Below are 27,613 nucleotides of genomic sequence, written 5' to 3' on the forward strand. Positions count from 1 at the left end.
TAAATAAAAACACGAGCAAATTTAACAGAAAATTTCTGAGCCAGAATTGTAGGCTTTGCGTAACGTGTAATTTATCGAAGCTAATAATGTAAGCGTAGCTTCGGGAATTCAATTTTCATTTAAAAAATACATGTATCTTGGTATTTTCCATTCTGTTCCTGCAATTACACCAACATTATCACTTTAGTCTTCCATTAAAGAAAGGGATGATGCAGCTTACGTCTTTGACATCAAACACCAATAATGGTGCTTATTTCTTCCCAAAGGTAATCCCTTTTCTTTTAACTCTCTTCTGTTTTAATTGTGAGCTCAAACTTTTCTAACAGATTTGAGTTTGTTCAAAGTGTGCAGTGAAGCAACAACACATCAACCCAATTCCTCAGAAGCAAGAACAATGTAAGCTTTTAAGGAGCTTGGCTCCACCTCTAATGGCTGCAGCTCTGGCCTTATCTCCAATCTGCGTTACTCCTGGTAATCACAATCTTGCCTGATTTAACTTCATTCCCTAATCACTATGTAGGTAGTACTTGTTTCGGTTCAAGTTTGATGAATGTTGCTTTAGTGGGTTAATTTGTATTTCAGCATCAGAACCCTTTTTGGATTAGATTTTCAGCAGATGCCAAAGTTTCTGTACTGTGGGGGTGTACATTTTTTGCTTCATAATCAAATTGGTGAAAATCCCTCCCCCTATTACTATTACTATCAGATGTTAGGAGTTGCTTCCAATTTTCGAGTACTGCAAATGAATGGAAAGAGTTGGATATTTTAAAGCCACTTCTGTGCTGGGTGATTTTCATCTTAACTGATAAGTAAGAGATTATGCCACCCACGTAGACATTCCTTAATTGATGCAACTCTCAGCTTGCTATACCTCACTTCCATTCTATTCTCTTATGATGGTAAATTGACACAAGATTTGTGCATGTCCATCTGGAATCACAATAAAATCTCCTTACTAATGTTTGAGCATACGGCTTTGTCTTACGCTTGAATTCATTGTCCAAAGAATACTTGTGAAGTTCAATTGCAAATTTGCAACACAGCTCAGCAGCAAGTTCTACTGTATTTGAGTTACTAATTTTTTGGCATATTGCTTTACGTAGCTTGTCTTTATTGTGCAGTCTCACATGCCCAAACCATTGATGTTCAGAGAGGAGCTGCGTTGTTTCGTACTACTTGCATTGGATGTCATGATGCAGGTGGAAACATAATACAACCAGTGAGTCCATATATCTGAAGATCTGTTATATTATAGCTCAAAATCATTGTTATTTCTTATTCCTTGTTTTCTCTTCTTTCTAGGGTGCAACACTCTTTACTAAAGATCTACAAAGGTAATTGTGCACAATCTAAGTATTGTTCTGTCAGAAACATGCAGTTTTATGAGAATTAGGATCTGACAACGAAGATTAGCAAACCATACTGGTTTAAAGTTTAAACGACTGTTTGCAAGTACTGATTTTATATTCTCTGTAATGGGATAGAATAGATGGCATGGAGAATATTGTCTGATGAGGTATTTTTCAGTTCACGTTTTATAAATTGAATCTAGGCTGCAGACAGGGAAAAAAAATTTGTTTCAGGTTTTCAGTTTACTAAATAAGAACCTGTTTTCTGGATTGTTTAACTACTTGGTCTCGGTTAAAATAGTTTTACATGCCATGATTTGCATTGGCTTGTGAGTTTGTAATTACTTTATGAATAATTCAAGCATTTTCTTCTGTAGAAATGGAGTTGACACAGAGGAGGAGATATATCGTGTTACTTACTTTGGCAAGGGAAGAATGCCAGTAAGTTTGGCTAGAATTTACTATGAAAAATTGCATCATGATTCTCATGTATGCCTAATTGAAGATACTGTATATAAGAATATTATAAATATTTACAGGGTTTTGGTCAGAACTGCACACCGAGGGGCCAATGCACATTTGGAGCTCGATTGCAGGACGAGGACATTAAGCTTTTAGCTGAGTTTGTCAAGTTACAGGCTGATCAAGACTGGAGAAATAATCTAAGTAATGAATGAGGAGTTTTTAACCATATGAGATTGCTGACTCAAATTCTCGCCTCTTGGTAACACGGTTCTTTGTTTATTGCATATTATTAGTAGTGCATTAATATATTGGCATGATCTGTATTTAAATTTGTAGAAAATCTTTACACATATCACTGAAAACTGAGTCTTTAACTTTCGAGACTGAATCAAGCTTCTCCTTTTATGGTCCTGTAGTCCCCTGGATATCAATTATATGAAACTAGATAGAAAAGTCAGACTTCCTGGAAAAGTAAAACTGTTGGTTGAACTAATAAATTTGAAAACAAGAAAGCTGTTATACCAGGTTTGCTGCTGCTTAAATTATTTTACTGTTGGGTGAGGGTCTATGCGTGGTGGTAGTTTGATCTGTTTATATGCATTGCTTTAAGCTCCTAGTGTTCCCCATTGTATGAAATTGGAAGTTGGTTATGATTTACAGCTGCTCTTAGCTCCCTTTTTGTAAACATCAGTCCTTGAAGGCTCTTAAATGCATTGATGATTTTTTTTTTTTTTTTTTTTTATAATGAACACCGATGAAATCTGAAAAGCACATCTAAAGAAGATTTTCTTCTGTTTCTGACTTAATGCCACTCAGTAGTCGGTACTATTTAAAGTCATCATAATATTGTTTTGGATATGCAAATTCATGATTCTTGTCATTGAATCGAAATTGGGTATTGTGTTGGAGAAAACTCCTTCAAACCTTGAAAACCAGTGTCTGAGCTTAGTTCATGGCATCTGGTCTCTGGTATTCATTTTGCTCGAGTTGTAAGCTTACATCTAATGATCTTGTGCATTAATTGTTAAGAATCAACACCAATCAACACCTTTGTAGGATCTGTGAATAACTTCCCATGGAATTTATATGGCATAAGCATTGCTTTCAATCTTATCAGTACATCTTCTGAAATCCTAGGAAGAGACTGATATTCCAGTTCACTCGATTAATACATGTGCTGCATTATACTAGGAATAGATAATGAGATAGAAAATACCTTCATACAAGCCAAAGTCTCCATATGTTGAGAGGCAGCCTTCAAAGTGTACACCAGATTCTCACACATTTCTCTGGAACGAAAATCAAGCGGTTTCTTAAAGGTGTTATCCCCAAGATTATAAGAGATGCGCTCCTCAGAAATGTGCATTCAAACAGCAGATGAATCATGATGATGAATTGATGATGAATTAATATCCTCCATTTTCTTCACCTGCAAGAAAGAAAACGAATCGCTGGGGAAGAAATCCCCGCCTCCATGTCTGAGGAAAGGCAGCTGCAATGGGGTTCATTTCAACAAAGCACTTGAAAAACCAGCTTGCTGAGTAGGCCCTTCCCATCTCCATAACTTTAAGTCAAGTTCCAAGACCTCTTAAACAATATAGATGGCCACTAGATTTCCCCAAAATATACACAAGTCCAGGCTAACTCAGAGCAAGCCACCATTCCTAATTAAACGTTCCTCATCAACGTCGTAGTAAAAGCGCATTTTGATCACTGATTCAAGAAGCACAAAGCCTCCAACTGCGAGTCTGAGACGAATATATCCCCATTTGATCACAAGCACGATCGCCAGTGAAGAAGATCACCTTGTAATGAGCAGATTTGGAAGGGTCAAAAGCCAAAGTGACACACCAACCGTCGTACGTCTAGTTCAAATGGAAGGAGTAGCAAGTAGCTACTGGTAGTGGGATTGACAAGGTAAAAATAACTTGTGCCATCGAAATGATTACACAAGATCAAGCCATTGCAGGACTGCAACATGTCCGTGACGTCTGGGTTTGGTAAGAAACCGAAACCGAGAGGTTTTGGGGGATGAGACCCAGATGGGTCAACAACAAAGGTAGAGTCACTTGCATAACTATCTTTTCTCCATATCAAGGCGGAAAGGTTGGAGTTAGGGTTCCGAAGAGTGTGGGAGTCACAGAACTTGGAGTTGGAGAAAGAGAGAGCCATTGCTTAAAGAAGCACTTGAAGAAGAAGGGGATGTGGCTGAGCAGATAGATCTTCGTACGTTGTTGGCAGTTTCTTCTGCAGAAGAAGAATAGAAAATGGTCGACTGAGTGAGAAAAGCCTGAGAGATGCATATACCTCAACATGAAGATTGGGCCATAAAATGAACATCGGCCATTCGTTTATGTCCTCAATAGAACCATGGAGCCAAAACAAACATTGGGCCGCAAAGGAATGGCCTGATGTGGAAAGTTGGGGATGAAAACAATTAATTAATTAGTTAGCAAATTACTCACATTACTCAAAGTTTATGCTAAGCTCAAGTTTATTGGGTTCGATACTGTGCGTGTTATCGTCCCCATAACAAGTGATGATCTACAACTATGCGGATGAGAGATTGTGGATAGTTATAGACTTATATACCGTATTTACTTTTCCGAATACTATTTAGTGGATTGATACAACTTAATTAGACCTACTTTGATTCTATTTCGAAATCATATTTGATAAAGGATTATGGTTCACCCTCTGATCCTTCTTGTTAATGGTTAAAGCAGAAGATCATCTGTTGCAATCCCTGCTTTGTAATTGGATCATTTTTCCAGAGTTTTTTTTTCTTGGATGAGCCAGAGCCAGCCAGGAAGAGTTTTCTTTTGCAACTACAAGCATCTTGTTGGAAATCAAGTTCAAAACTACTTTAACAATCTATTGCTCTGCACTCAATAATGTTCACCTTTTCTTTGTTAGTATTCTAGCTTGTTGATTTCTTTAACTTGTTCCATTTCCGTTTCTGTTGCAACTTGCAACCTCTTTCACTGAAGTGGAAGGAGGCAACCTTAATTAGCCGTCAATATATGAAGTACATATGGTGTCTTCATCCTTCTTTTGAGACCCAATATACAAGATTGTGGAACTAAAGGATATGATGCAACAATGATGTTTATGTCATCAGGAAATACTATGATCATATATACTCCATAGTGCGAAAACCCAAACATGCTAGATTGGCATCATGTTGATCAGTTAATTTAAGTCACAATGTAATAAGTTTTTAGGGTTAGCTCAGGTGGTGTCGGATGATGTATAACAATTAATTTAAGAATTTAATCTTACTTTTTTTTTTTTTTTTATAACAAGGGAATTCAATCTCTCCTAATTAACACATGTACATAACCAAAAGAAAATTAAGTTTGGAGCTTTATTAACAGTATCTCACATTGGGGTAGGGGTTTACTGTGGAAGTCGTTTGTTTTGTTTTGGGTGGATGGTGTAACCACTAGCAGAGGAGAGGACTGCCGGTCATCTCCTCATACTGCAGTCTAGTTTTATGGTCTAATATATTCACTTCGATCATCTTGCAAGAAATCATCCAGGTCGAATTCAAGTGCCAAATCCAAAACAGTACAGCTTGAAATTAACTAACCTTTGCAGAAATTGGATTTCTCATTAGCAAAAGGCGGAGACTACTAATTACGCAAAGGAGAAACCCAAAGATAGGAAAAGATGGTTCGTATTGAAATTTTTGGCTAATTAGTACGAATGAGACATCCATACCAAGTTGAAGTTTTGCCTTCACGAGTCACCTAGATGACTAGTGCAAAGACATTATCTCAAATCATGCCACTTTGATTAATGCACTTGATAATCAACTGATGCATTGGTTTGAACTAATCATGTTTGCCATGGTGTTGTATTCTACAATTCTTAAAAGTTAAAACATCATTATCCTAATAATCATAGTGTTTAGCATAGCAAACATGGAAACATAATCACAATAATCGTACCCTACATTAGTTGTTAGTATTGAAAAGGCTGTTTCATTCTCCAAACTCTGAGAGCTCACGCACTAATTTGTAAGGAAAAAAATAGAGAATATAGAGAAATTGATAAATGAAAACGAAAGGATGGAGCGATAAGGAAAAAGATCCTACCACTTCTTCAACTCCACCCACTTCCCCCTCCACTCCACCGTCCACATGTATTACCTCCATCCCCACTTCACTTCTGCCACCACCCATCTACTGGTGATACGGATAATTTTGATTGAATGTTTTTTCTTTAAAGTTATTGACAATTGATAATAAAGTTCGTTTGTAAATTTGAAATATGAGTTTTAAAGATAAGAAAATTAAATGATATAATTTCTCAAAACATCATTTAAATTTAAACACAATTCTTTCTATCATTTGATCTAAATTAAAGTGTGATTGAGCATAATCAGGTGTATATTATTACTTTAACAAATATTTGATATCAAGGTAATGTAGGCACACCATCATCTTCAAAACATATGGTCCACAAAGTGTCAACCTTGACTTTCTTTTCTACTAATGGACTCGTGAGATATATAGTTAGGGTTGAAAAGATTGCAACTATCATAGACTAGCTAGTTTAGATGAAAACAATGCGTGGTGTGTGGTAATCATTGATGTAGTAGTTAAACCAACTCAAACAAGTTGAAAGTAACTGCCAAGTTCCAAGGAAACGAAAGAAAATATAACTTAAATATTTTGGAGTTTAGACTTCTTCTTTTTTGATGACTCAGAGTTTAGACTTTAGAGGTTAGTAGTTGTAAACTTATAACCAAGTTCTTAAGACTTTGGCCATGTTCAGATTTCCCTTTCACTAAGCAAAACTGCTCGAGTACTTGGTCACTTCTGTATTGAAAGACCTCCCTCTCATACAAATCTATCTTCTTTTAGTTGTTACCAAGTTAAGGCTTAATCATGTTTTGTCATCCCTATTGTTCCCAAGTGGACTTGATATTGGTTTCCTGGAAATTCCTGCATATAGGGCCTCAAAAAACGTGAAATTGCATGTAGAATATATCAGTTATATGTTTTGTTCTTGTGGATCGCGAAATCGAAGTAGCTAGCACAACTATTTAAGGTGCGGGTTTTGAAAATATTTAAAACTATTTTGGTTGTTGGTCGTGTGATGACGTGATAACATGAAAATAAAAAGTATAAAGAGTATCTTTAGTGTTGTGCTATATAACATGCATTGTATATATAATAAAATATTAAGCATTACTTATTTTAAAGTGCTATACGGTGATCTTATGGTATTATGGTTTGAAATCTTCGTTTTGACAGAAATTTTGATAATTTGGATTTTTGAAAATTTCGGGACTCGTCATGTCGATGAAAATTTCGATATATATCTTTATGTCAATTTTACTACCCAAAAATTAATTCTGAATATATTTTAGATATCGCTCAAATATTGATAAGATTAAATTATAAAAATTTTGATACTTTTGAAGAAATTTAAACTCTTATAGTGGCTCTCCGCAAGTGCCACGCAATCTCACCACTTTCAGAGCAACTCCACCAGTTGCTTCTTGATTGGTCACCAGCTAGGAAAAGCTAATGTGGTGACCATGGAGGGGAAAATCAGGTTTCCACCGGAGGTATATATTCTGCCCAGCCAAAAGTCAGCCTTTCTTGACCGAAGCCAATAATTTAGTCAAGGCCCTCACTAATTCCATACCCAGCCAAGGCGTCTGCCAACTCGGCCCAGCCCGGAAACGTGGGTGACATCACTGGATGAGTGGAGAAGGAGACGCGCTGATCGACGGAAGTGGAGGACAAGCGTCTGACGCGTGGCGCCGCAACTCATCCATGCGTGCGTGCCAAGGTTTCAAATTTCGGTTTCAGTTTCGATTTCGGTACTTCAAATTTAAGGAAATTTCGGGGAAAGTTTCGATTTATGTGGAAATTTTGGTTAAAAATAAAGAAATCACATTAATTGCATTTATAAAATGATATTTTTGAATAAAACTTTTACACAGACTAAACTAACCTATAATAAACCTATTTACAATGTAACCTCTCTAAAATTATACATAAATGGGTGCGGCTATTGCCACCCTTCCATTTTCTTAGTTCACCCTATAAACATTTGAATTATTAAAATACTATATTACCCAAGTGCAAAATGGCTAATAAGTACACTAATTTTCTAAAATCCAAATCTATAAGAAAAACTATATACATAACCAATTAATTAAATACAAAGACTACTTAATTTCTCATTGGATAACATTAATCTTCATCTTCTTCATCCAAATTTGAATTTATTAATTACTTTTTCTTGTCTCTTTGTTGCCTACTTGCCTCCTCATCGAGTTTGTTATTCAAGTCACAAAACTATTAATGTTAATTTCATCAAAATCTTTGCAATACTCTTTGTGAACACCGAAAGTAAAAATTTAAAACACAAAAAAAAAAAAAAAAAAAAATCTCTTCTTTTTTGCTTATAGTTATTAAATTACTAATCTTTTAATATAGATGGAAATAGATGAACAATGATACTTGAAATTTTTTTTTTAAATGAAAGTAAATTAGATTATGATTTTATTAGAAAACTTTAGCATATTTTAGTTTTTTTATTGGCATAAATTAAATGAGAGATTTTAGTTTTTTTTTTTAATTGGATATGTTATATAAGAATATTTTTGGAAAGATAAATGGGTTAGATAAGTAAATTTAATAATTGAAATTAAAACATAGGGTGTAATGAGCAAGTAGGGTGAACAAAGAAAATGGTAGGGTGACAATAGCCACACCCATAATAGAATTGTGATATTTAATATTTTAATATGGACGAGTAATTAACTAAAACTTTAGTAAGTTGCTAAACTAGTGTTTCTATCTATATGCAATTTATAAATGTTCTGTATATCGATAATGTGAATGTGAATTTTTTTTTTTTTTTTAATGACTGGAACCCGGAGGGAAGCTTGGCCATCACGCCTTTTTCACTAATAATTAGAAAAATACAACGGGGAGGACGTAATACCAAAATCCCGTTAATGAAAATGAACAAGTACAACAAAAGCAATATACAGTATTAGTAATAAGAGCTACTACGATGTGGTTCGATTCATGTGGTTGAATTGCTCCCATTTAGTATCATACAATACTGCTCCCAAGTACATGAATTTTGGAAATGATTTTTGTATTTCATCATATGGGTAATGTATGTGTGTTAATCTCCTCACATGCAATCCATATATTGGATATTGTGGAATTACTCAATATGGTGTTTCATTGTATGAAGCATATGGCATTTGGGACGACGAATGATCAAAAAGGTGATATGTGCTTCCACCTTGTGAGCTTGATCCAATTCCATAAGTACTTTCTGAGGTAGAACTCATTTCATGATGAGGATAATGAGCATGGAATGGGTTAGAGTTATCGTTATATTGAGTTCCTATGTCCATTGAGCCAAGACACGAAGAAAGTGATTCAAACTCATTTAGAGACAAATGGCCATCGCGTCTTCCTTGTGTATCCCTAGCTCTAAAATTGTCTTCACGATTTGCACCAAGATAAGTAGTATGATCATCACTACTATATTGATTGCAGTGCCATGATTTGCCAGTCCCCCTGTCATTTCCATAATTTACCTCATGATTGGTAGCCGATAAAAGCAAAGAGGGTTTTGTTGTATTAAATTTCAACTTGATTGGAAAAAAAAATAATCAAAATTTCATATTTTGTTAGTGACAAGCGAATTTTACATAAATTTTAGAGAAATTTCGGACAAAATTTCAATGTGAATTTTTAAATATATTTTTTGTGTGTAAATATTTCATAAATTAAGAATTTCACGGAAATGTACGAAAAATTTCTGAAAATTTCGGGAAACTCCTAACGGAAATGATATAGCATAAGAATTTCGTTTCGGTATTTCAAATTTACGGAAATTTCAGCAGTTTCGGAGAAACTTAAAACCTTGGTGCGTGCAGAGAGAGACGCGGAAGAGAGGAGGCGTTTGTCGCCGGAGGACGATTTGCTCCGCCTGGGGTTGCTTCGATCTCGGCTTGGGGGCAGCATCTGGGCGGGCTGACGCCACGGAGCAGCCGGACTAGGTGAGGCGACCTCGGGGGAGCCGGGTCCGTGGACGGAGGACGCTGGAAGAGGGAGAAAAAGGCGGGTCGGGTCGGACGAAACCCGCCAGGTCTGGGGGCGCCCGAGAGAGAGAGAACCGGAGGGGGGAAATGAAAAAAAGAAAAAATTTCGTCCTTTGAAACAAAATAGAATTTTTTTTTTTGCTATTTATAGAAAATTTTCAGATTTCAAAAATTCATAATAAATTCATATGAACTCCAAATATTGTGTTCCATATATGCACGAGATTGTATCGACGAGCTCTACAACTTTCATGAAGGAAGTTTTCCCAAATTCCGAACGTATAAAAAGTCAATTTTCACGACCCCCTAAATAACGTTTGTTTCGAAAATAAAAATCGATTAGAAACCAAATTTCTCTTACAACAACTAAATAATGTTGTATTGTACTTATTCCTAGTTTTTTATTTATGTAAGAAAAAATCAATGAACAGTAAAACTGATTGGTCAAGAAATGGAACGGGTGGAAACCCATGTCCAGTGACAGTGAACAGTTTCTTGACTGGTCGACGCCTTAACTTTTCGACCTTGACATTTCTTGACTATGGGTGAATTTGCTCTCATTGCATATGGCCTGACGGAGGTCATGCTCATGACAACGATATGCTAGCTAGCTAGGCTGTTAAGTACTTTTCTCTTGTTATAAAATAGATTTTATAATCAAATGGGTATCAAGTTTGGAGGTGAAAAATAAGTGATAAGAAACTAATATATAAACCCTAATTCTAGTGAAGGCAAGATTCACCTTAAAAACATGCATGGATGATCTTATATACAAGATTAGACTGTATTGAATATTGAATAATTTGCACCATCAACATTTTTTTCTCAACAAATTGGTCAGTTATGATCACAAAAATGTGATTATCTAGAAAATGATTCTACACCACTCCTAAATAGGAGATCAAAAACTGATCATAATAGTATTATCAATGGAACAAACAAAACAGTCCACCTCCATGCAAAGATCTACTCCATCTTGAGAGGAAGATATGGGACAAAATTGAAACATAGATTAGGAGGGGAAGATGCAACTGACAATTGGCAACAGATTTTCAAAATCAAACCCTAATTTTGGATTATTGCTTTATTCACAACCACCAGTACTACACCTACCTTAATGATTTTCCTTGGGGGCCTGATCAACCGTAGCTTAATGAAATGAAGCTGAACCAACTGTTGGAGAGGTAGAGCTAAATTATAAAGAAAACCATGTGACTCAATGAATAATAAACCCTATTTAAAAAGCCAGTGGTCCTTGCTTTCCATTAGGACTTGTCTGCATGTCATTGTAATTGTCAAGTGTCACCCAAAGACAGAAGAACCACCCAAAGCTAGAGACAAACAGAAGGCACCCTCAACTGATTCCACCAACCTGTAGCCATTTGATCAATTTCTTGCCCTAAATTCAGATAAACAATGAAACAGTACTATTTATTGGAATTGTTTTGCTGTAGGGACTGGACGGTTGCTAAGCACATGCATAGACACAGCCTCTTACTAGCTAGCTAGCTGCTAAAACAAAGAATAGGTTAACCCTCATTAAAGTCTTAATTATTTTGCCGATACTAACTTTCGAGGAAAATGTAGACTCGAATTAATTGGACGTGTTTTTGGTTGTTAGTTCTTTAGCCTTGTATTGTTATATCTCATGAGTAGGGTTTATAGACAATTTCGTCGGTGAAACTATTAGCTTGATATATATTGTTTATTATTTTTACAATACTGTTGGCTTCTATTTAAGTTCCACACAACATATTGTTTTGATTGAAATAGCTCGCTAGTTAGGGTAGGTCACAAGAGTCATCAATCTATAATCATCATCAATTTGAGGAAACTTAAGCAGTTGCTTCTATATATATATATATATATATATATATATATATATATAATCCACAACCAGTAGGTCAATATGTCACCTCCTTATATACACGATCCTAATTCCTATTAGTTAGAACCACACATGACACGCCAAACAAGGAAAACCAAGCTTATTCAAAACCTCTACTTTTCTCAAAGTTCTCTTTTGGCCTAATCAATTTGACCTTAACAACGCATCCACTAATATTTGACGTTAGCAAAGTAAAGCATGCTCATTGACTCTAATACCTTATTAAATAACAACTATATATACACAAAATGATCAAGTTATTAGAAAGTAATTAAGTCTAACAATATATATCAAATTAGAGTTTGAATGTATAAATTAAACCCAGCCCTAGCTAGTAGCTCGTAAAGCTCCATTAAGCAACAACTACCCACAAACAAACCAATAATATATATCAAATTAGGTTTCAATTTTGTTTGAAAACGACGACAATATTATAAATTAATATCATGGCCAATTGTGTTTTTTTTTTCTTTTATAATAATCATACAGACATGATAATGAAATATTTCTTTTATGAGAATATAGAACATGGTGGTCCCTGTTTCTTGCATTTATAATAATCCCTAACTAAGTTAAATTAGTTTGAGAAAGATGGCAACAGGTCAGGTTCATATAGCTGTAACAAGGACAAAAACAAAAACCAAAATTAAATACTCTCCATTTTCTGCTACAGTACAGTACAGGAAGAAGAAGAAGCTAGAGGTGCATAAAAGCTTAGCATTTATGCCTAGATCGGGGTGGAGGATATTGAGTCACGAGTCTTCTGTTTACCTAAAACATGCATGCCTCGTGCCTCTTCTTCTCTCCTTCTCAATCAATCTCAAGCTTCTGGTTGTTCCTTCTTATATTGAGGTCTTTTCCAACAAAGGCCAAACCTTATTCAGTGCCTCCGTGGCTTGGTTCATCTTTCCTCTCCTTTCTGGTATGTTCGGTTTGAGAGCTTGAAGCTGCCAGCATGATCTGGTACCACTAGAGACTAAACCTAGCTAGCTAGCTTTATAAATTCTATATTCAGGGTTAATTTTGTGCTTATATCATATATGTCCCTTTTGAGGTTTCGATATAAGAACTGCACCAAATAGATCGGCAAAAGATCAGCTTTATATAGAAATAGTTATTATTCTCGCACCACCCAGTTATTAGAATAGGATCTGGTCGGTGTTGATTTTGTGCTTAAGTCGGATGGTTTCAGGTTTAGATATAAGCTAGAACGCCGAATAGATTTGCAGAAGATCCAGCTTTTCATGTAAATTGGACCAAAATTTTGATGGGGGTATTATAGTTTTTGATAGATCTTGGTTTATTTCATGTTCTGGGAGTTCTGGAGAAACGGGCCGGTTTGGAGTCAATTGATTCAGTTAATCACTACATAATTATATAAGGTTACTCTAGCTATACCAGGTCATCTTGCAGCTTCAAACACTCACTCACCAACAGTATAAAACTCGATCTAGCTCTCAATTGATATGGAGGTCTTATGGTGATTGTCTGCTCGTCCCAAGGAGATAGGCTTGGTTTCTGCAGGTATTGTATTTTCTTTTTCGCACATGACGAACCATACGTACACCTTATTTTCTACTCAAATTCAAAGCTAGATGAATCAAAATTAATATATTAGCAATATATTGCTCTCTCTCTCTTTCTGGCTGTATGTTTTGATTATAACTGCATGATTGTAATGGAACAAGAGCATGTAAAACAAATTTCTAAGACGTACAGATGCAAGGAAAGAGCTTAGAATGAGACAATTCATGGCTCTGTGAATCTGTGATCAGTAATTCAGTATTAGTCTGGTCCATTAATTTGGCCTGCAGTTTTTCTTTATTAAGTTTCACGTACCTGCTTCAGTTCTTATTTGATTTATAAATTAAAAAAGAAATCATATAACGGTGTGAAAAATCCAAGATTTTCTGATAACATGCATGTAAATACTACTGTAAGTAACATATCAAACTAGCTGTTAGATGGACAGTCCTAATTTCTAATCCGGCCATGCTATTACTTTACATGTATTTATTCAGATAGCTAGCTGGCTATACTCTTTTAGTCGTTGTTGAATATTTAATTATGTGCAATATCTAATTAATTATTTAATTAATCAATCAAACCATTTGACCAATGGAAATAGAAACTGAAGTCGAGGTTCTAATCTCATCCACAATTCCTTTCCGTAGTGCAAGCAAGATTCTTAGCTAGTTAGCTAGGTTTGTGTATATGAAAAGCCTTATGACATTTTCCTGAATACATTTATATGTCCAATCTGTAATATATAGATCAGCAGAGGCCTAATGATGACAAAACATATCATGTATTGTGGTTCGATCAGGTTGTGTTCGCTTAGGGAACCGAAGTTAATAATTAGTTGTTCCTAATCAAAGCCTTTGTCCAATCCTTGCCCCCTCTCCAGTTCTTTTGTGTTTCAAAAAGTATTGCGTCTAATTTCATCTAACGCATGTTTGGCTTAATCAACTCTAGCTTAATGCAGTAATTCCATATACGCCCTTGTATATTGATAATTAATTATCTAACAGAAAGTGATTTGTTAGTGATCTGTGATCGGAAAGATGGACAAATATATGTAAGCACTCTACTTTCATTTCACCATATTGACTAGTGCACTCAAGATCAATTTCTCCATTTCTTCTAATTTGGTTTGGTGCAGGGTTCCCATCCCTTATATAATTGAAGCTCTAACACAGTGCACTGGTCTGGTACTCTTACTAGTTTATTGAGAAGATAGTAACAAGATCAATGAACGTGGTCACTCAGATTCTCAGAAAACACGTTCTCTGAGAAATTGCTTTATAGCAGCTAGCTAGCTGCAAAGTGCAGCCTACAGACTGTCGTACACGGCAAACCCAGAAAACATATTACTAATTAACCAGCTGGATCGTCTCTGAGAAAAGGGTTGCATGCCTTAACTGGTTGATGTGTGATTATATATGGTGCTGCATGCTAATTATTATCGCTGGTTGTTTATAGCTAGGGTCAAGAATCGAGTTTAATTTCACCGATCATCAGATAACTAACAAATATGAATGTACTACTAATAAAAAAAAAATTAGCTCGAGTCGAACTTCCAAGTCTTATCTTTTCCTTAACAACTAAAGCTAGTTTTGACATGCCCCAATCAAACTGCTCAAGTGTAATGCTATCAATCATTGACCTTGCTTTGGAGTAATATTCTACGAGTTAGGTGTTTAACTTTCGTTCATTATTTGATTATATAGTAATTAGTAATTATAAGTATATATGCTTGACCCATTTACTTTTGGATTGAGATTTTCATTTTATTTTATAAATTAAAGCTCACATGATCACATCATTAGTATACATTCAATCAGCATCTATCTACTTTGGTTTTAGGAGCTTATCAAAGGACAAATCAAATCATGTTTTGAACTACCACATGTCGCATGCATGCTATCCTGATATATCTATAATAAATTAAACTTCTATATTATAATATTGTGGCTACAAATTAAGATGATAAAAATTAGGCATAAATTTTTATCATAATCAATTTGTTACATCGGGTTTCATCTCAGTGTCGATCAAGTTGTTATTCCATATTTTGTTTAAGTCAATTTGCTATTTTAAGTTTTCAAAATTAACTAATTGATACGCTAGCTATGTTTTATTTTAGTCAATTTGCTATCATTCCGTCATATTTACTACTCGATCTAGATTTTCAAAATTAACCAATTAGCTCATATAAATTTCTAAAATTAACCATTTGCTACTCTAGATTTTTACAATTATTCAACGTTTGGATCTTAGTAGGATGAAAGCGTAGTAAATTGGCTACTTTTAAAAATATAGGGTAGCAAATTCCTGCCACTTAGGGTAGTAAATTGACGGAAATAAAACCTAGGATAGCAAATTGGTATTATAATAAAATTTATGGTAGCAAGTTGACTATTAAGCCTAAAAACTACTTATTAGGATTCCTAGTCTTAATGTACAAGGATGTTGTATAAAAAATTAAAAAAAAATTGAAAAAAAAAGAGAGTCAAAAACCCCTTGAGTTTGAGAGCGGAGGTGGGGGGTAGAAGCACAGTCCAGGCATTGCATTTTGGAGAACGAGGACGGGGTTTAATTCCTCTTAGGGGCTTCGTTCTTGTGGTTTGTTTTTGCAGAGGAGGGGTAACGATCTTGTACGTCTTCTTTCTCGTATTTGGTGCGGTGTCTGGCATAGGCGTGTAGCGTTGCAGAGGCAGGTAGAACTAGCTACTGACTGCTCTTCCTAAAGTCATGCAAGCTCTTGCGAAGACATTGATAATTTTCTTCTCATCTCATTTGACGGAGGCAACGTGGAGTTCTAGATTGGTATACTGGTTTTTGACTAGGCGGCGGCGATCCTTGTCCCCAAGTCGTTTCCAAGGTGGGTCTACTCCTCATCTTTCTATATGGTCGAGAGATGAGGGTGTCCACTAGAGGTGGTCGGCGGAAAGCCCTTTGGAGCTCTAGTTTTTGTTCAGTAGTGATAGTCTTCCTGCTTAAGATGTTAGGCGGATTTACTATTAGTTGTGTCGAGTCATGTAAAATCGACATGTAATTAATAATTGTTCCAACGCACCTGTAGATTGGAATAGCATGTCGAAATAAATTAAACTTTAATTGTTAAACATCATATGTTTCTTGAAGTTCTTCTGCGCCAAAAGCTCCATTCGCACAGCATGATTTCTAAAATTTGTTCAATTGACGGAACATTGAAGCCTCACATAATTTTTAAATTTACAATTTTTTTGGATTTTTTTTGTTCAAAAAAAAAAAAAAAAAAAAAAAGGAGAGATCAAGCACAAGAGCCACAAGGCACAGAAATATGCTCAACAAACAAGAGATGTATGGTAGAAAAAGTCTATTGAAGCCGCATTTACAAATATAGCTACAAAGTGAGTTCACATATTCGACTCGAGAAGATACAAATGGTGTACTCCCCCCATCTTGCTCATTCCTTTTTCTACCATAAAAAAAGAGAGAGGGACCTTCTACTAGGCTAGGCTCCAACAAAACCTAACTGGCAGCCACAAAACTAACATTGTACATTCTGTTGGATTCCAACAGCTGCTTATACTCTCATTTCAAGAGTGCTTATGCTATAAGGACTTTCACCAAAGTGACGCATTAAAAGATTAACGAAGACAGGGTAACGCACCCCCACCTAAACATCTCTATAAAAACCTAATATGCTCCCCATATATATAACGTATATATATTTCTACCCTTACCAATCTATCCAAGAAAGAATATAGCAACTCGTGCAAGAGGAGATGTGACCTGAACCCATGTTCATTGTGATTTCACACTTTGAAATGAAGTGTGACTGAGAACGTGTAGTCTGGGCTTTGAGTCCAAAATGAAGCATCCCCTCGTATGACAGGTACTTCAAGACCAAAAGAGTCAAGAATTACTTGTTCCTGCTTCAGTTGGGTCCTTTAGTGCTAAAGAAAGAGTTGTAGTTTTTTCTTCTCTTTGGTTCAGGCTCTCCTAACTGTAAGGAAACAGAAATCTCTTCATCTGAACCACTCCGCAATGCTAAAACATTTTTTGATACTGGATTTTCCTCTTGATTGCTATGAATTACCGGAGATCTACTGGTGAAACTTGGAATGAACTGGTGCTCAATACTGGGAGCTGTTTCAACACCATTTTCAATGTGAAAATCACCATGCATCAATCGTCGACTTGGTCCCAGACAGGATTCGCCTTCAAATGGTACTTGACGGAAGTTTAAACCAAGAGGTCCACAGTTATCTTGTAGCTTATGTTTATATGGAGCACAGACAGCAGGGGATGACTCTGCAACTGTGGAACCAATCCCAGCTGCTGAAGCATTTCGTTGCTCTTCAATTGCAGCTATTTTAACAATTAACAGGAGTCAGGAAATGTGCCAAACAAAACCATGCTTTAACAAAAAAAATAATAATCCATCAATTCCTTTTTATAGTGTGGACAAAGCTTCTTATTCAGAAGAGCTTCAAAAACATGCCGGGCAAGCCATGTGGAGTTGGCAACAATACAAGATCTCATTCATTTCTTTTAAAGGAGAACAGACCTTATACCACCAACCCCTTCTCCCCCCAAGTGACATGTTAAATAACTCAAGTACAACCTACAAATCAATATCTACAGAATTTCATTCTAAAATGAGTACAAGAACATTCTTAAACTAAGAAATAAAAACAGGTTCGAAGAGAGAGAAAGAAATGACCCCATGAGCCACCTTACAATATGACAGCTAAACAATAAAGAAATGAAGATAGATGCACCATAGAAAGCAGTAGAAACAATATTGAGTGTAGGCATAGAGAGCAGGAACAATTAGATGAGAAAAAATAGTTGGATAGTTCAGAAGCACAAACCTTGAAGCCCTTCTTCGGTTGTTATCAGATCCAGTTCCAGGAGGTCAAGAAGGCGCCCAAGATCAACTCCACTAGTCCAATTTTCAGGTGGTTGGCCTTTTTTCAGTTTTAAGCGACCACGGTTAGCTGTCCCACCCCAAATGATTCCAACGGGTCGTGGCTTCTCCCCATTCTGACCAGTTAATAGAATGAGGCTTCCACTATCACCTTCAAGATCAAAAGTCTGCTGATTCTCTCCAACAACAAAAAAATCAGTGAAGAAACAAATCCCTTTTTCATCATTGTACTCGAGGGCATATGCCATGATGGTCCCAGTAGTCAAGCCTGAACTTCTCCCAACTTTTATCACTTGCCTACCAATGAGACTGTTGATTGGAGACTGCAAGTCTATGATGTTAACATCACCAATCTCACCCACACCTGGTACAGTTGTAATTACATTCTTCATGTTGAAATCGTCAGCAAAAGGAATGAAGGCACCGTCAGCTCGCACAAATGTTTCTGCAGGGCACCACATTGTAATGGGCATGTGTAGGGGTCAGAACACAATGATAAACCAATCAGCAAAAGTGTGACCTTAAAGACAAATGAGAAACTATAGATTATGTTACTCCACAGTGCTACTCAAACAAAAAAGTAACAGGTCCAGTTCAATGTTGAAGAAACGAACCAAAGGAATCAAGGATATTTCTTCACTAGAAAGAAGATTAACACCTCAAACCTGAACAAGGTGAAAACACCAAGGAAAATAATAGTCTCAAGTGCATAGAAGCTACAACAAAAGCCCTCCTTCATATGGCACCCAAAACAAAAATCTTCCAGGTGCCACTTTTAGCTGAAACTACAATACTCAGTAATAACATTCAAGGACTAATGACGACTAGGTCATAAGCTTCCAATATTTATCTGTTCTTCAATGCGTCATCTTATGAAACCCAATATTATGAAAATCAACATTTTTAGTCTTGTTTTAAGTCATATACCCACACAAAATTTTCCAACAAAGATGGTACATAAATTCATGCAAAGTAATGCTGATTTCTAAAAGACAGTTGTCCTAGGCCAAGTTGATCGCTTTTCTCCCCTATATTCTAGAAACACTATCAACCTCAATAAATAACTGCTGACTATTTGCCGCCATAGATGCACATATGTAATATCGATAACCATAGCTTGCAATTTCAATACCTGGGTTTGTTCCGGCAAATATTCCATACCAAAGGTCATCTGTGATAAAAGATGTTGCCCTCTCTACAGCACCAAGATACACTCCAGGTCCAAGGCTTGGTGGCATAGGATGGAACATTTTCTGGCTTGGATAGTCCAAATCAACTGCCACATGCCTATTTGTGAGGAAACCAACTTGTCTATTTCCTGTTCGACTTTTAACAATAGCACCCATAGTTCCATATGTCTCCTGGCTTGCAACCTAAACAAGCAAAAAGGAATTAGCAATTAGGCAACTTTAGGAACTAATTGGACACCACCAAGAGTATAGACCGATTCCATCAATAAATTGGAGGTTAAGGGAACCATAAGATTTCTTGTTTTACCACTATGCTTAAAAGCTTAAACTGTTGAGATGCAGGGTAATTATTGTTTCTATATCCTAGCACTTCCCCTCATGTTGAGCTTCTCCCAAGCAATAAAGAGTCCAACACGTAAAACTCAACATAAATTGAGAGGTTCCAATCACAGGATACTTTTCATCCCACTTTGATAGTTGATACCCTGATACGGTTTGTCAGTTTATCAGTGTTCCTAAAAGTTAACTAGATAGAATGTGGACAACTATTGCTTTATATAATAACAAGGTATAAAACAGACGAGGAATATAAGAAATAAGTCTAAGCTCAATTTACTGAAAGAGGTGGTATTGCAAAGAAAAAGAAATAGAAAAAGAAAAAATACAATATAAGGGCAAATAAGGCAATTCACGCATTCTTTTTAAGTTGTACTGAGCAAACCTACTGGGCAAATTACCTATATACTCTTGATTTATAGCATGAATTAACTTTTATGAATCATCATCTAATACAAAACAGCAGCCTCAAAATTTTACAGTAGGGGACCTATTGTCATCACTCCCTTAAAAAAAAAAGAAATGTAAGTACTTATCACTGTCTAAACTTGCATTTCAGAAACAAGATTACCACCACCACAGAAAACAAGTAGATGGCAGCAATTTCTCTAAAAATACCTGGGAACCAGAACCGACATATGGATCATTTCCCCTCAAGCCATCTGCAAGCTCTGTGTAAAGCTGTTCCTTAGGAGTTGGAGCTGGAGAACCAAAATAGGAAAATTCCACAACATCCACATCACACCATACACCTCCTGGCCCCTGGACCATTTTTCGAAAGCAGTTACCAAATTAAACAAGAACCTGGTCAAAGATCAAAATAAACAAATAGCATGACAAAAATTTTGATATACAGACACCTGTTATATCTTTGACATCAACAAAGTTTGTAATAAGTTGTTATTTTTAGGATTCCCAACCCACACACAAAATTGGATTTTTCTAACAAGAGAATATTACACAAATTTCATCATTCTGACTGGAATCAAGATTGATTTGGAAAAAGAAAAGAAATTTATTTTTAATGATTAAATAATATATAACTAACCAAAGAAGAGATAAAAGGAAAACAAAGTATCACAAGTCCAGCAATAAGACACAAAATTTCCACCTCAAGAGCAGCAGGTAGACACTGTGAATGGCTGAGCCAATGCCTGTGAGCTTTACGGGCAACAAAGACAAGAATAGCTGGAATATCTGTCAAGACACCATTTTGAATCCGAAACCCAATGGCAGTGCCAAGACTAAAGCGACGCAATATCTTGCTATGGAATGCCCTGATGGTCATCAGCTCAAGCAAGGTTGTAGCCTGCTGTCCTGATGGCAACCGCCCCAAAATTTCAGGAAGAACACCCTTCTGAAGGTTTCCAAAATAGTTTGCCCTATCTTCTGCTGCATCATTAATCCGGGTCAAAGTAGGCCATGAGAAGTAGGCAGCATTGCTCTCAGAGTGCTGACCACTAGATGCAAATGGCTGGAGAGGAGATGGACTTGAAGAAGGGAGATTAGGATGACAGCAGTAGTTCCTTTCCAAGTCTAGAGCAGACTCCTCAGACTGTATTGATCCAGCAGAATGATAACATCTTAAATCTAATCTGGATCTGTCCATATTGTAGCTCTCCTACATGATATAAATTCAACACTTCTGAGAATATCCATGTCTACAGTTAAGAAGCACCAAACCTAACTATATAACCTACATAAGTTCTTCTTGCTTCAGTCTTTATACTTGAGAGGTTTACACCTTAAAATATAAAGTGCGTCATTACATTCGTCGTTACATAGTAATTGTGAACCTTTCACACAAAAAGAAAAAAGACAAAAAAACAAAAAACTAAAAAACAAAAAACTAAAAAAGAAGGGGAGAGAAAGAAGAGATGTATGATTATAATAGCTTTAAAAAATAAATAGCACTACTGTGAAGTATCTAAGTTCATATATGAAATCAATCTTAGCCGAGTTGGAATCTAAGATGTTGCAGAAACATATGGAACAAAAATCAATAGAAGAAAAAGGGTTGAATTTTGAATTCTAACAAGGTGGGGACAATGGTACAGCTCTGGAACTGAGTAAACGGAGAGATTATTAAAGCTCTCTCTCTCAACTCTCATCTCACAGTAAGTAGTATTTCAGCTGTCATTTGTTAAATTATCAAACTTGATACATTCAATTCTGTGCAGCACATAGAATGAAATAAATTCAAGTCTTGCCACTAATCCACTACCATATTGCAGAATGCATCGAGACAACTAAAAATCTGAACACACCTACATTTAACGAAGTATCATCGCATCTCTCTCCCAATTTAAAAAAGATTGTTCATAGTGAAGGGAGAGATAGAACCCAGAAAGCAAAAAGCCTCAAATTCACAACTTTATGCAAAACCCAGATAAGATATATGCCAGAAAATAAGAAATAAGTTGAGCATAGTGGGAGAGAGAACTCACTACAGAACAGCAATGGTGGAGCTGTGATGGAGGGCTCAAAGCAATGCCCTTTGAAGATTTTCATGCCCTAGTAAAGAGTTTCTCCCACACCCATCATCAAGAACATCGAGATTGTAGCACACAATCACTACTCCATCACAGAATCTACATATCATCCAGCAGGAAAAGATTTGAGTATTGTATGTGTGAAAAGAGAAAAGGTGAGAGAGAGAGAGAGAGTGAGAAGGAAAGGAGCGCTATATTTAGCAATCACTTTTCTTGTTTGTTCTACAATATATACTTAGAAAGAACTTTAAAGAATTAGAAGCTATACTTTCTACACTTTGGACTTTGGAGAGAGAGACCACATAATAATATCTGGTATCTGGTATTTGATTTATAATAATACAAAGAACCATAGAGAGGAGTATTTGTTTACACCACCCTTTTCTCCTTTTTCTCTATTTTTTCTCTTTTTCTCCTTCCCTTTCCTTTTTGCATCTCATCACATTTCTTGGTGGAGGATTTTAATGGAGGAGAGATGAGATGGGCAGAGAGGAAATTTTATTTTCTTGGATCCAAGTGATATTCTATTTTGCTGGTAGGGAATAGGGCCCCATCCATATTTGCTCCCCAAAAGTAGCACACTCCTCATCCTAATAATTCACCTCCCATGTAGCTATAGTGAAAATTATCTCCATTGCCTTCCAAATTGTAGGTGTTTTTCTTTCATTCTCTTGGTAATTCTAAATTTCTCTAACCCATAATGGAGTAACCAGCTCCTTGCTTAATTCATTGGGGGTGTTTTCCTACTACATTTGTGCACATATTTGTGGTTAAGTTATATAGTTAATTATAAAACACATGTATGGGAATGATTAGATGTGGGGACAGCAGGAAGAGAGTTGGAGACAAACCCTCATGTACCTCTAATTTAATTATAATTTATTTGCTTTAATGGGTTTTATTTCAATTACTTAAAAAGTTTCAAAGCCTTCCCCAACCTCCCTCTATCTTCTCTCTCTCATATGTCATATATTATGTGCTCCATCCATTATTTTTCTTCACAAAGCTAGTAGACCTTGCTAAAGAGAATTGTCTTTCTAGAATCCAACTCTCTCTCTCTCTGTCTCTCTCTCTCTCTCCATCAATCACATACCCCTTGCATTATCTTCAACTTTTATCACGCACATTATCTTCTCCATTCATCTTTCAATTATAATATAATGATAACAAACACTCTACCTACATTAAATTAGTCTACTAGAAATTATGATTACTTCTAAGATTGTCAAAATTATCTTGGTGATACAATCTGGTTTGTATTGATTCTGTATTTGAGATATAGATGAAGAGGCTAAGCTAGCAGTCACTTTTAGACTATTGTTTTTTGTCCCTTTTAGTTGGAAGATTGTAGCATTGGATAGGTAAGCTCTTTTGTCATGTACATATTTGTAGTCCAACTTGACAATGATAAATTGCTTATCTCAAGCATTGTGAGAGAGAAAGTAGAGAGAGGAATCAAAAGACTCCAATTACTAGAGTCATCCCCCCTATGAAAATTTCCACAATGCAATTATTGGATCACTGCCCACATCCTATGTGGGTTCCAGCACAATGACCCTATTTCTTTTTCTAAAAGGAATTGTGATTTTGTAGGAGCACTCACTTCAGTGTTCCTTTTTTTTTTTTCCCTCTCTCTCTCTTAATTGTACCCAAGTGTCCTTCCATCCTTAACTCTTACAATTATCTTTTCCCACAATTTTTTTTGTCTCCTGGCTTATTTTTCATAATAATAGGTCCCCAGTCCTACTGCTTCAAAAAGTGACAGCCCTAGGAAAAGCCTAGCCTTCAGTATCAACAAAAACAAAAGGGACAATGAAAAATACAGGGCTGAAATACAGGGCTGGTGGCCTCTAGAGCATTTCAAAGAGAATGGTGCAGCTGTATATTTGCTCTATGAGACATTGAGACTGTGCTGAAGTGATTGAGTGGATGGAAGCATATCCCCATGAGAGATGTGAGGAGATGCTCTCCCAACTGTATTTCTGCAATCCTCCCTTGGCCTTGGGCCCTTTCATGCCATTATTCATTATCTCCTAGAATTGGGATACCATTTCTGATTTGTGAGAAATGACAGATTAGGTTTGGAAATCTAAAACTGAGACACCCAAATCTATCGAATGTCTCTAAAGGGACCTTAGCACCGAATTGAGTCAATTGTTGGTCTACGTCCTCAAGCAATGAGTTTAGAATTGAAATATGCAATTTAGTGGTACGATATTTCTCTCTCTGACCAACACACTAAGACTTAACTTTTCAATCTTATAATATTCGGTCATTGTCGGGCCAACGGGCCCACAGACGATGGGAGTGAGCCCAAATTCACCAGCCCATTACTCAGAGTGTGTGTGTATATATACCACTTACATTTTCAAAGCGGTGACGTGGCACAACCTCTGCGCGCATCATATTCCAGTCCGAGTCGAAACTCCGGCGGAACCAGCTGAAACAAGAAAGAGAGAAGAAAAGGTAGCAGAAGACGAACCAAAACGATGTCGTCGGAAGCTGCGAAGGGAGCGACGACGGGATTCGTGGAGTGCGATCGGCTGCACCGCGCGCTGGTGGATTGTCACCGTCGGATCCCGGCGGGTCGGGCGCGGGAATCGGGTTGCCGGCACCTGAACCGCGGACTTGCCGAGTGCTTGGTGTCGGTGGCGTGCCCGGACGAGGCCGAAGCCGTTCGGAGCCTCTGCGGTAGCAGCGGCACCGGTCTGAAGCGGACTCAGTGCCAACAGGCTCAGCTCTCCCTCTCTCTCTGCCTCTCCTCTCATCAAACCAAAGACTAAACAATAATGCAATTCTTTTTTTTTTTGGTAATTTTGTTCTAAGTAACATGTATCAATGTGGGAAATACTTGTTTGTTTTTGTTGCTACTTTATCATTCTCATGTTTTAACATGACTAATTGCGTGCAAATCGAATCAAAATATCTTGACGAACAATTTAACAACGTAACATGTCAGCAAACGAAGTCTTCGGGGAAGAAGAGCATTACGAACAGAAACACACGACCTGAACGGACATGGAAGATACAAGTATGTAATTTGGTCTGCAGATTACAGAAGCGATGCAGAAAACTTGTTTCTGCCATGAGGAGAAGAGTAGTCGATGTTTGGGCCGGAAGGAACTATCCCGAAGGGATTGATAGAAGGATGGCTTCCATAGTAGTGTCGTTTGATGTGATCCATCTGGACCGTGCTGCTCATTCCAGGAACTTGGAAAATGTCCTTGGTGTAGTTAAACAGATTTGGGTACTCTCGCAGGAGTTTCTTGTTGCACTTGAAGTGGACTGCATAAACCTGGCATTTTGTGGCAAAAACTTGAATTGGTTAGAACAACCGAATCACTAGATATATGTTCGTCTTAAACACAGACAATCACTAGATTGGGAAACGAATAGCAGTACCTCATCAAATCTTATGAGAGTCACAAATAAGCGAATATCTGCTTCAGATAATGTGTTTCCACAGAGGTATCGTTGCTTGCTAAGTATCTCCTCACATCTGTCCAAAGCTTCATACAACTGTTTCACAGCCTGAGGCAAGAAAGATCAAACAATGTAAACAACATAACTTCAAGAATCAAAACTAGTTACAGCAGTCAGAAATATTACCTCATCATAAGGCTCCTGCTTCTTGGCAAACCCACATTTATAGACACCGTTATTTATCTTGTCGTATATCCATTCATTAGTCTGATTGACTTGGGATTGCAAGTGATCGGGATACAAGTCCAAAGCCGGGTTCTCTGCTATGCTGTTGAATTCAGTATTAAACATGCGAATAATCTCCGAACTCTCATTACTGACAATTGTTCCTAGCTTTTTATCCCATAGAACCTATCAAATAATGAAGTGTTAGTCATTTGGCTCTAGATAGTCAAAAAGAAAAAGAGAACAATCTAACTTACTGAAACTAGCACTTAATATGAGCAATCATACCGGAACAGTGTACTTTCCAGTGTATTTTGTACTAGCAATCTCATAAAGTTCTCGTATACTTTTTGCTCCATTCAAAGGGTCAGGTTCAGCTCCTGCTAGCTCCTTATCTGAAGCAGGAAAAACCCATCCCATATGCTCATCACTTTCTTTTGTTCTTTCCCATATAGGTTTGACTGACTACACAGAGCAACAAACAATCAGCAAAAGAAAAATAAATTCTAATGGAGTGAATCTAACAAGTATCAACTTAATAACCAATCCATTACCGTAAAGCTGATAGCTTTCTGAAGTCCTTTAATATTCAAGTATCCAAGGCACCTTGACGCCCAAGGGCAAGCATATGATATATACAGATGATATCTCCCAGCTTCTGCTGGAAATTGCGAGTTCGGGTCTCGTGAAATGAAGTTACGGAATTCAGAAGCACTTCTCACAAATGCACCAGATTGTGAGACCTCATCCAGTGCAGACCGAGCCATGTGATAGTGTGCTGAAGAACCAATACATGCCCAAACTAGTTTTACTTCCTGTAATCTAGTTACTTAATAAAGGCTACAAATCTGATACAGCCAATCTTGATGTTTCACTGAGATATGGACTATTTATGCATATATAATGTATCAGCTAAATCTACCAGTGGAATCAAACCTTAACTATAACAGCATAACTAAAAGGAAAACTTCACAATTCGAAATCTTGCTAGAGGACAGTTGGATGCAACTGAAGCCATTCTTTTGTTCTATTTTCTTTTTCAATCTAACTGTGAAATCTATTAAACAGTTCTTAATTTCTTACCCAGTAGATTATTTTTGCTGAAAATTCTCCAACCGAGTCTATTCATTCTTTTCAATAGTTAGAAATTCCACTCTACAGATATTCAACAATTCATGATCACCAAATAAATCAATTCAATAAAAGCTCAACACCCAGATACTGTAATCAATCATCAAACAAGCAATTACAATTCAGATCATAGGATAGCTATTGAAAAAGGATTCTACTCTCCTCTTTTTGTTGCAATTTATGGAAGAAAAATGAAAATATAGCAAAAGCAGACAACTTTTTTCGCAACCCAGAAACGAAAATCAGTAACAGGTGAACAAAAATGTTTAATTTACCTGAAGGAAAATCTGGGCCGCCTGAGCTTGAGCTTGAGGAAGAGTAAGGGTGAAGTTCTTGGTGCAAAGTGTTTAAGACAGAACACAGATCATCATTATGTTTCGTCAGTACAGCACTACAGCACTTCCTAGCTCCTAAAATTCAATACTTTTTATTTGTTTATGATTATATTAGGCATTCATGCATCATATTTCGCTTTCGCCACTCATGAGGAAAACAATTTTGTTTTGGTCAGATGCATCTATCCATTTTGTGGTTGTATATGGTTTCTACTTTCTAGAACACGTTGACCCCTGGAACCACACGTGCACGGCACGTGGGGCTT

The 27,613-nt window shown here is 36.7% G+C and overlaps 4 protein-coding genes and 1 long non-coding RNA gene across 8 annotated transcripts; 3 read left to right on the top strand and 2 right to left on the bottom strand.

The window, feature by feature from the left end:
- The first annotated feature begins 46 nt into the window (after window positions 1-46).
- LOC112166383 (cytochrome c6, chloroplastic) lies at window positions 47-2,195 on the top strand. 2 transcript variants are annotated; one of them, XM_024303226.2, is made up of 6 exons: window positions 47-266; window positions 345-471; window positions 1,122-1,219; window positions 1,303-1,334; window positions 1,727-1,790; window positions 1,889-2,195. In XM_024303226.2, the coding sequence occupies exons 1-6, from the start codon at window positions 207-209 to the stop codon at window positions 2,024-2,026; spliced, it is 519 nt and encodes a 172-aa protein (XP_024158994.1). In that variant the 5' UTR covers window positions 47-206; the 3' UTR covers window positions 2,027-2,195. The 2 variants fall into 2 exon arrangements, with proteins under 2 accessions (XP_024158994.1, XP_040361415.1); XM_040505481.1 differs by having other exon boundaries at window positions 352-471.
- A 10,198-nt stretch (window positions 2,196-12,393) lies between these two features.
- LOC112168323 lies at window positions 12,394-16,017 on the top strand. Its single transcript, XR_002924185.2, has 2 exons — window positions 12,394-13,318; window positions 14,457-16,017. It is a non-coding gene; the product is annotated as an uncharacterized LOC112168323 (long non-coding RNA).
- Window positions 16,018-16,629: 612 nt separating this feature from the next.
- LOC112168322 (protein NARROW LEAF 1) lies at window positions 16,630-22,661 on the bottom strand. Its single transcript, XM_024305445.2, has 7 exons — window positions 22,502-22,661; window positions 22,189-22,332; window positions 20,853-21,362; window positions 20,360-20,503; window positions 19,348-19,588; window positions 18,160-18,660; window positions 16,630-17,653 (listed from the first exon to the last, which is right to left on the bottom strand). Exons 3-7 carry the CDS (start codon window positions 21,348-21,350, stop codon window positions 17,220-17,222), a joined length of 1,818 nt encoding a protein of 605 aa, XP_024161213.1. The 5' UTR covers window positions 21,351-21,362; window positions 22,189-22,332; window positions 22,502-22,661; the 3' UTR covers window positions 16,630-17,219.
- Window positions 22,662-24,629: 1,968 nt separating this feature from the next.
- LOC112166123 lies at window positions 24,630-25,096 on the top strand. Its single transcript, XM_024302890.2, has one exon. It carries the CDS (start codon window positions 24,723-24,725, stop codon window positions 25,014-25,016), a length of 294 nt encoding a protein of 97 aa, XP_024158658.1. The 5' UTR covers window positions 24,630-24,722; the 3' UTR covers window positions 25,017-25,096.
- Window positions 25,097-25,134: 38 nt separating this feature from the next.
- LOC112166120 (glutathionyl-hydroquinone reductase YqjG) lies at window positions 25,135-27,482 on the bottom strand. 3 transcript variants are annotated; one of them, XM_024302887.2, is made up of 7 exons: window positions 27,288-27,482; window positions 26,965-27,036; window positions 26,436-26,659; window positions 26,170-26,346; window positions 25,843-26,067; window positions 25,636-25,764; window positions 25,135-25,528 (listed from the first exon to the last, which is right to left on the bottom strand). In XM_024302887.2, exons 2-7 carry the CDS (start codon window positions 27,008-27,010, stop codon window positions 25,286-25,288), a joined length of 1,044 nt encoding a protein of 347 aa, XP_024158655.1. In that variant the 5' UTR covers window positions 27,011-27,036; window positions 27,288-27,482; the 3' UTR covers window positions 25,135-25,285. The 3 variants fall into 3 exon arrangements, with proteins under 3 accessions (XP_024158655.1, XP_024158656.1, XP_024158657.1); XM_024302888.2 differs by lacking the exon at window positions 26,965-27,036 and having other exon boundaries at window positions 27,288-27,438; XM_024302889.2 differs by lacking the exon at window positions 26,965-27,036 and having other exon boundaries at window positions 26,436-26,696; window positions 27,288-27,438.
- Window positions 27,483-27,613: the final 131 nt, after the last annotated feature.

The sequence above is a fragment of the Rosa chinensis genome, chromosome 5 (assembly GCF_002994745.2).
Source record: "Rosa chinensis cultivar Old Blush chromosome 5, RchiOBHm-V2, whole genome shotgun sequence".
Lineage (NCBI taxonomy): Eukaryota > Viridiplantae > Streptophyta > Magnoliopsida > Rosales > Rosaceae > Rosa > Rosa chinensis.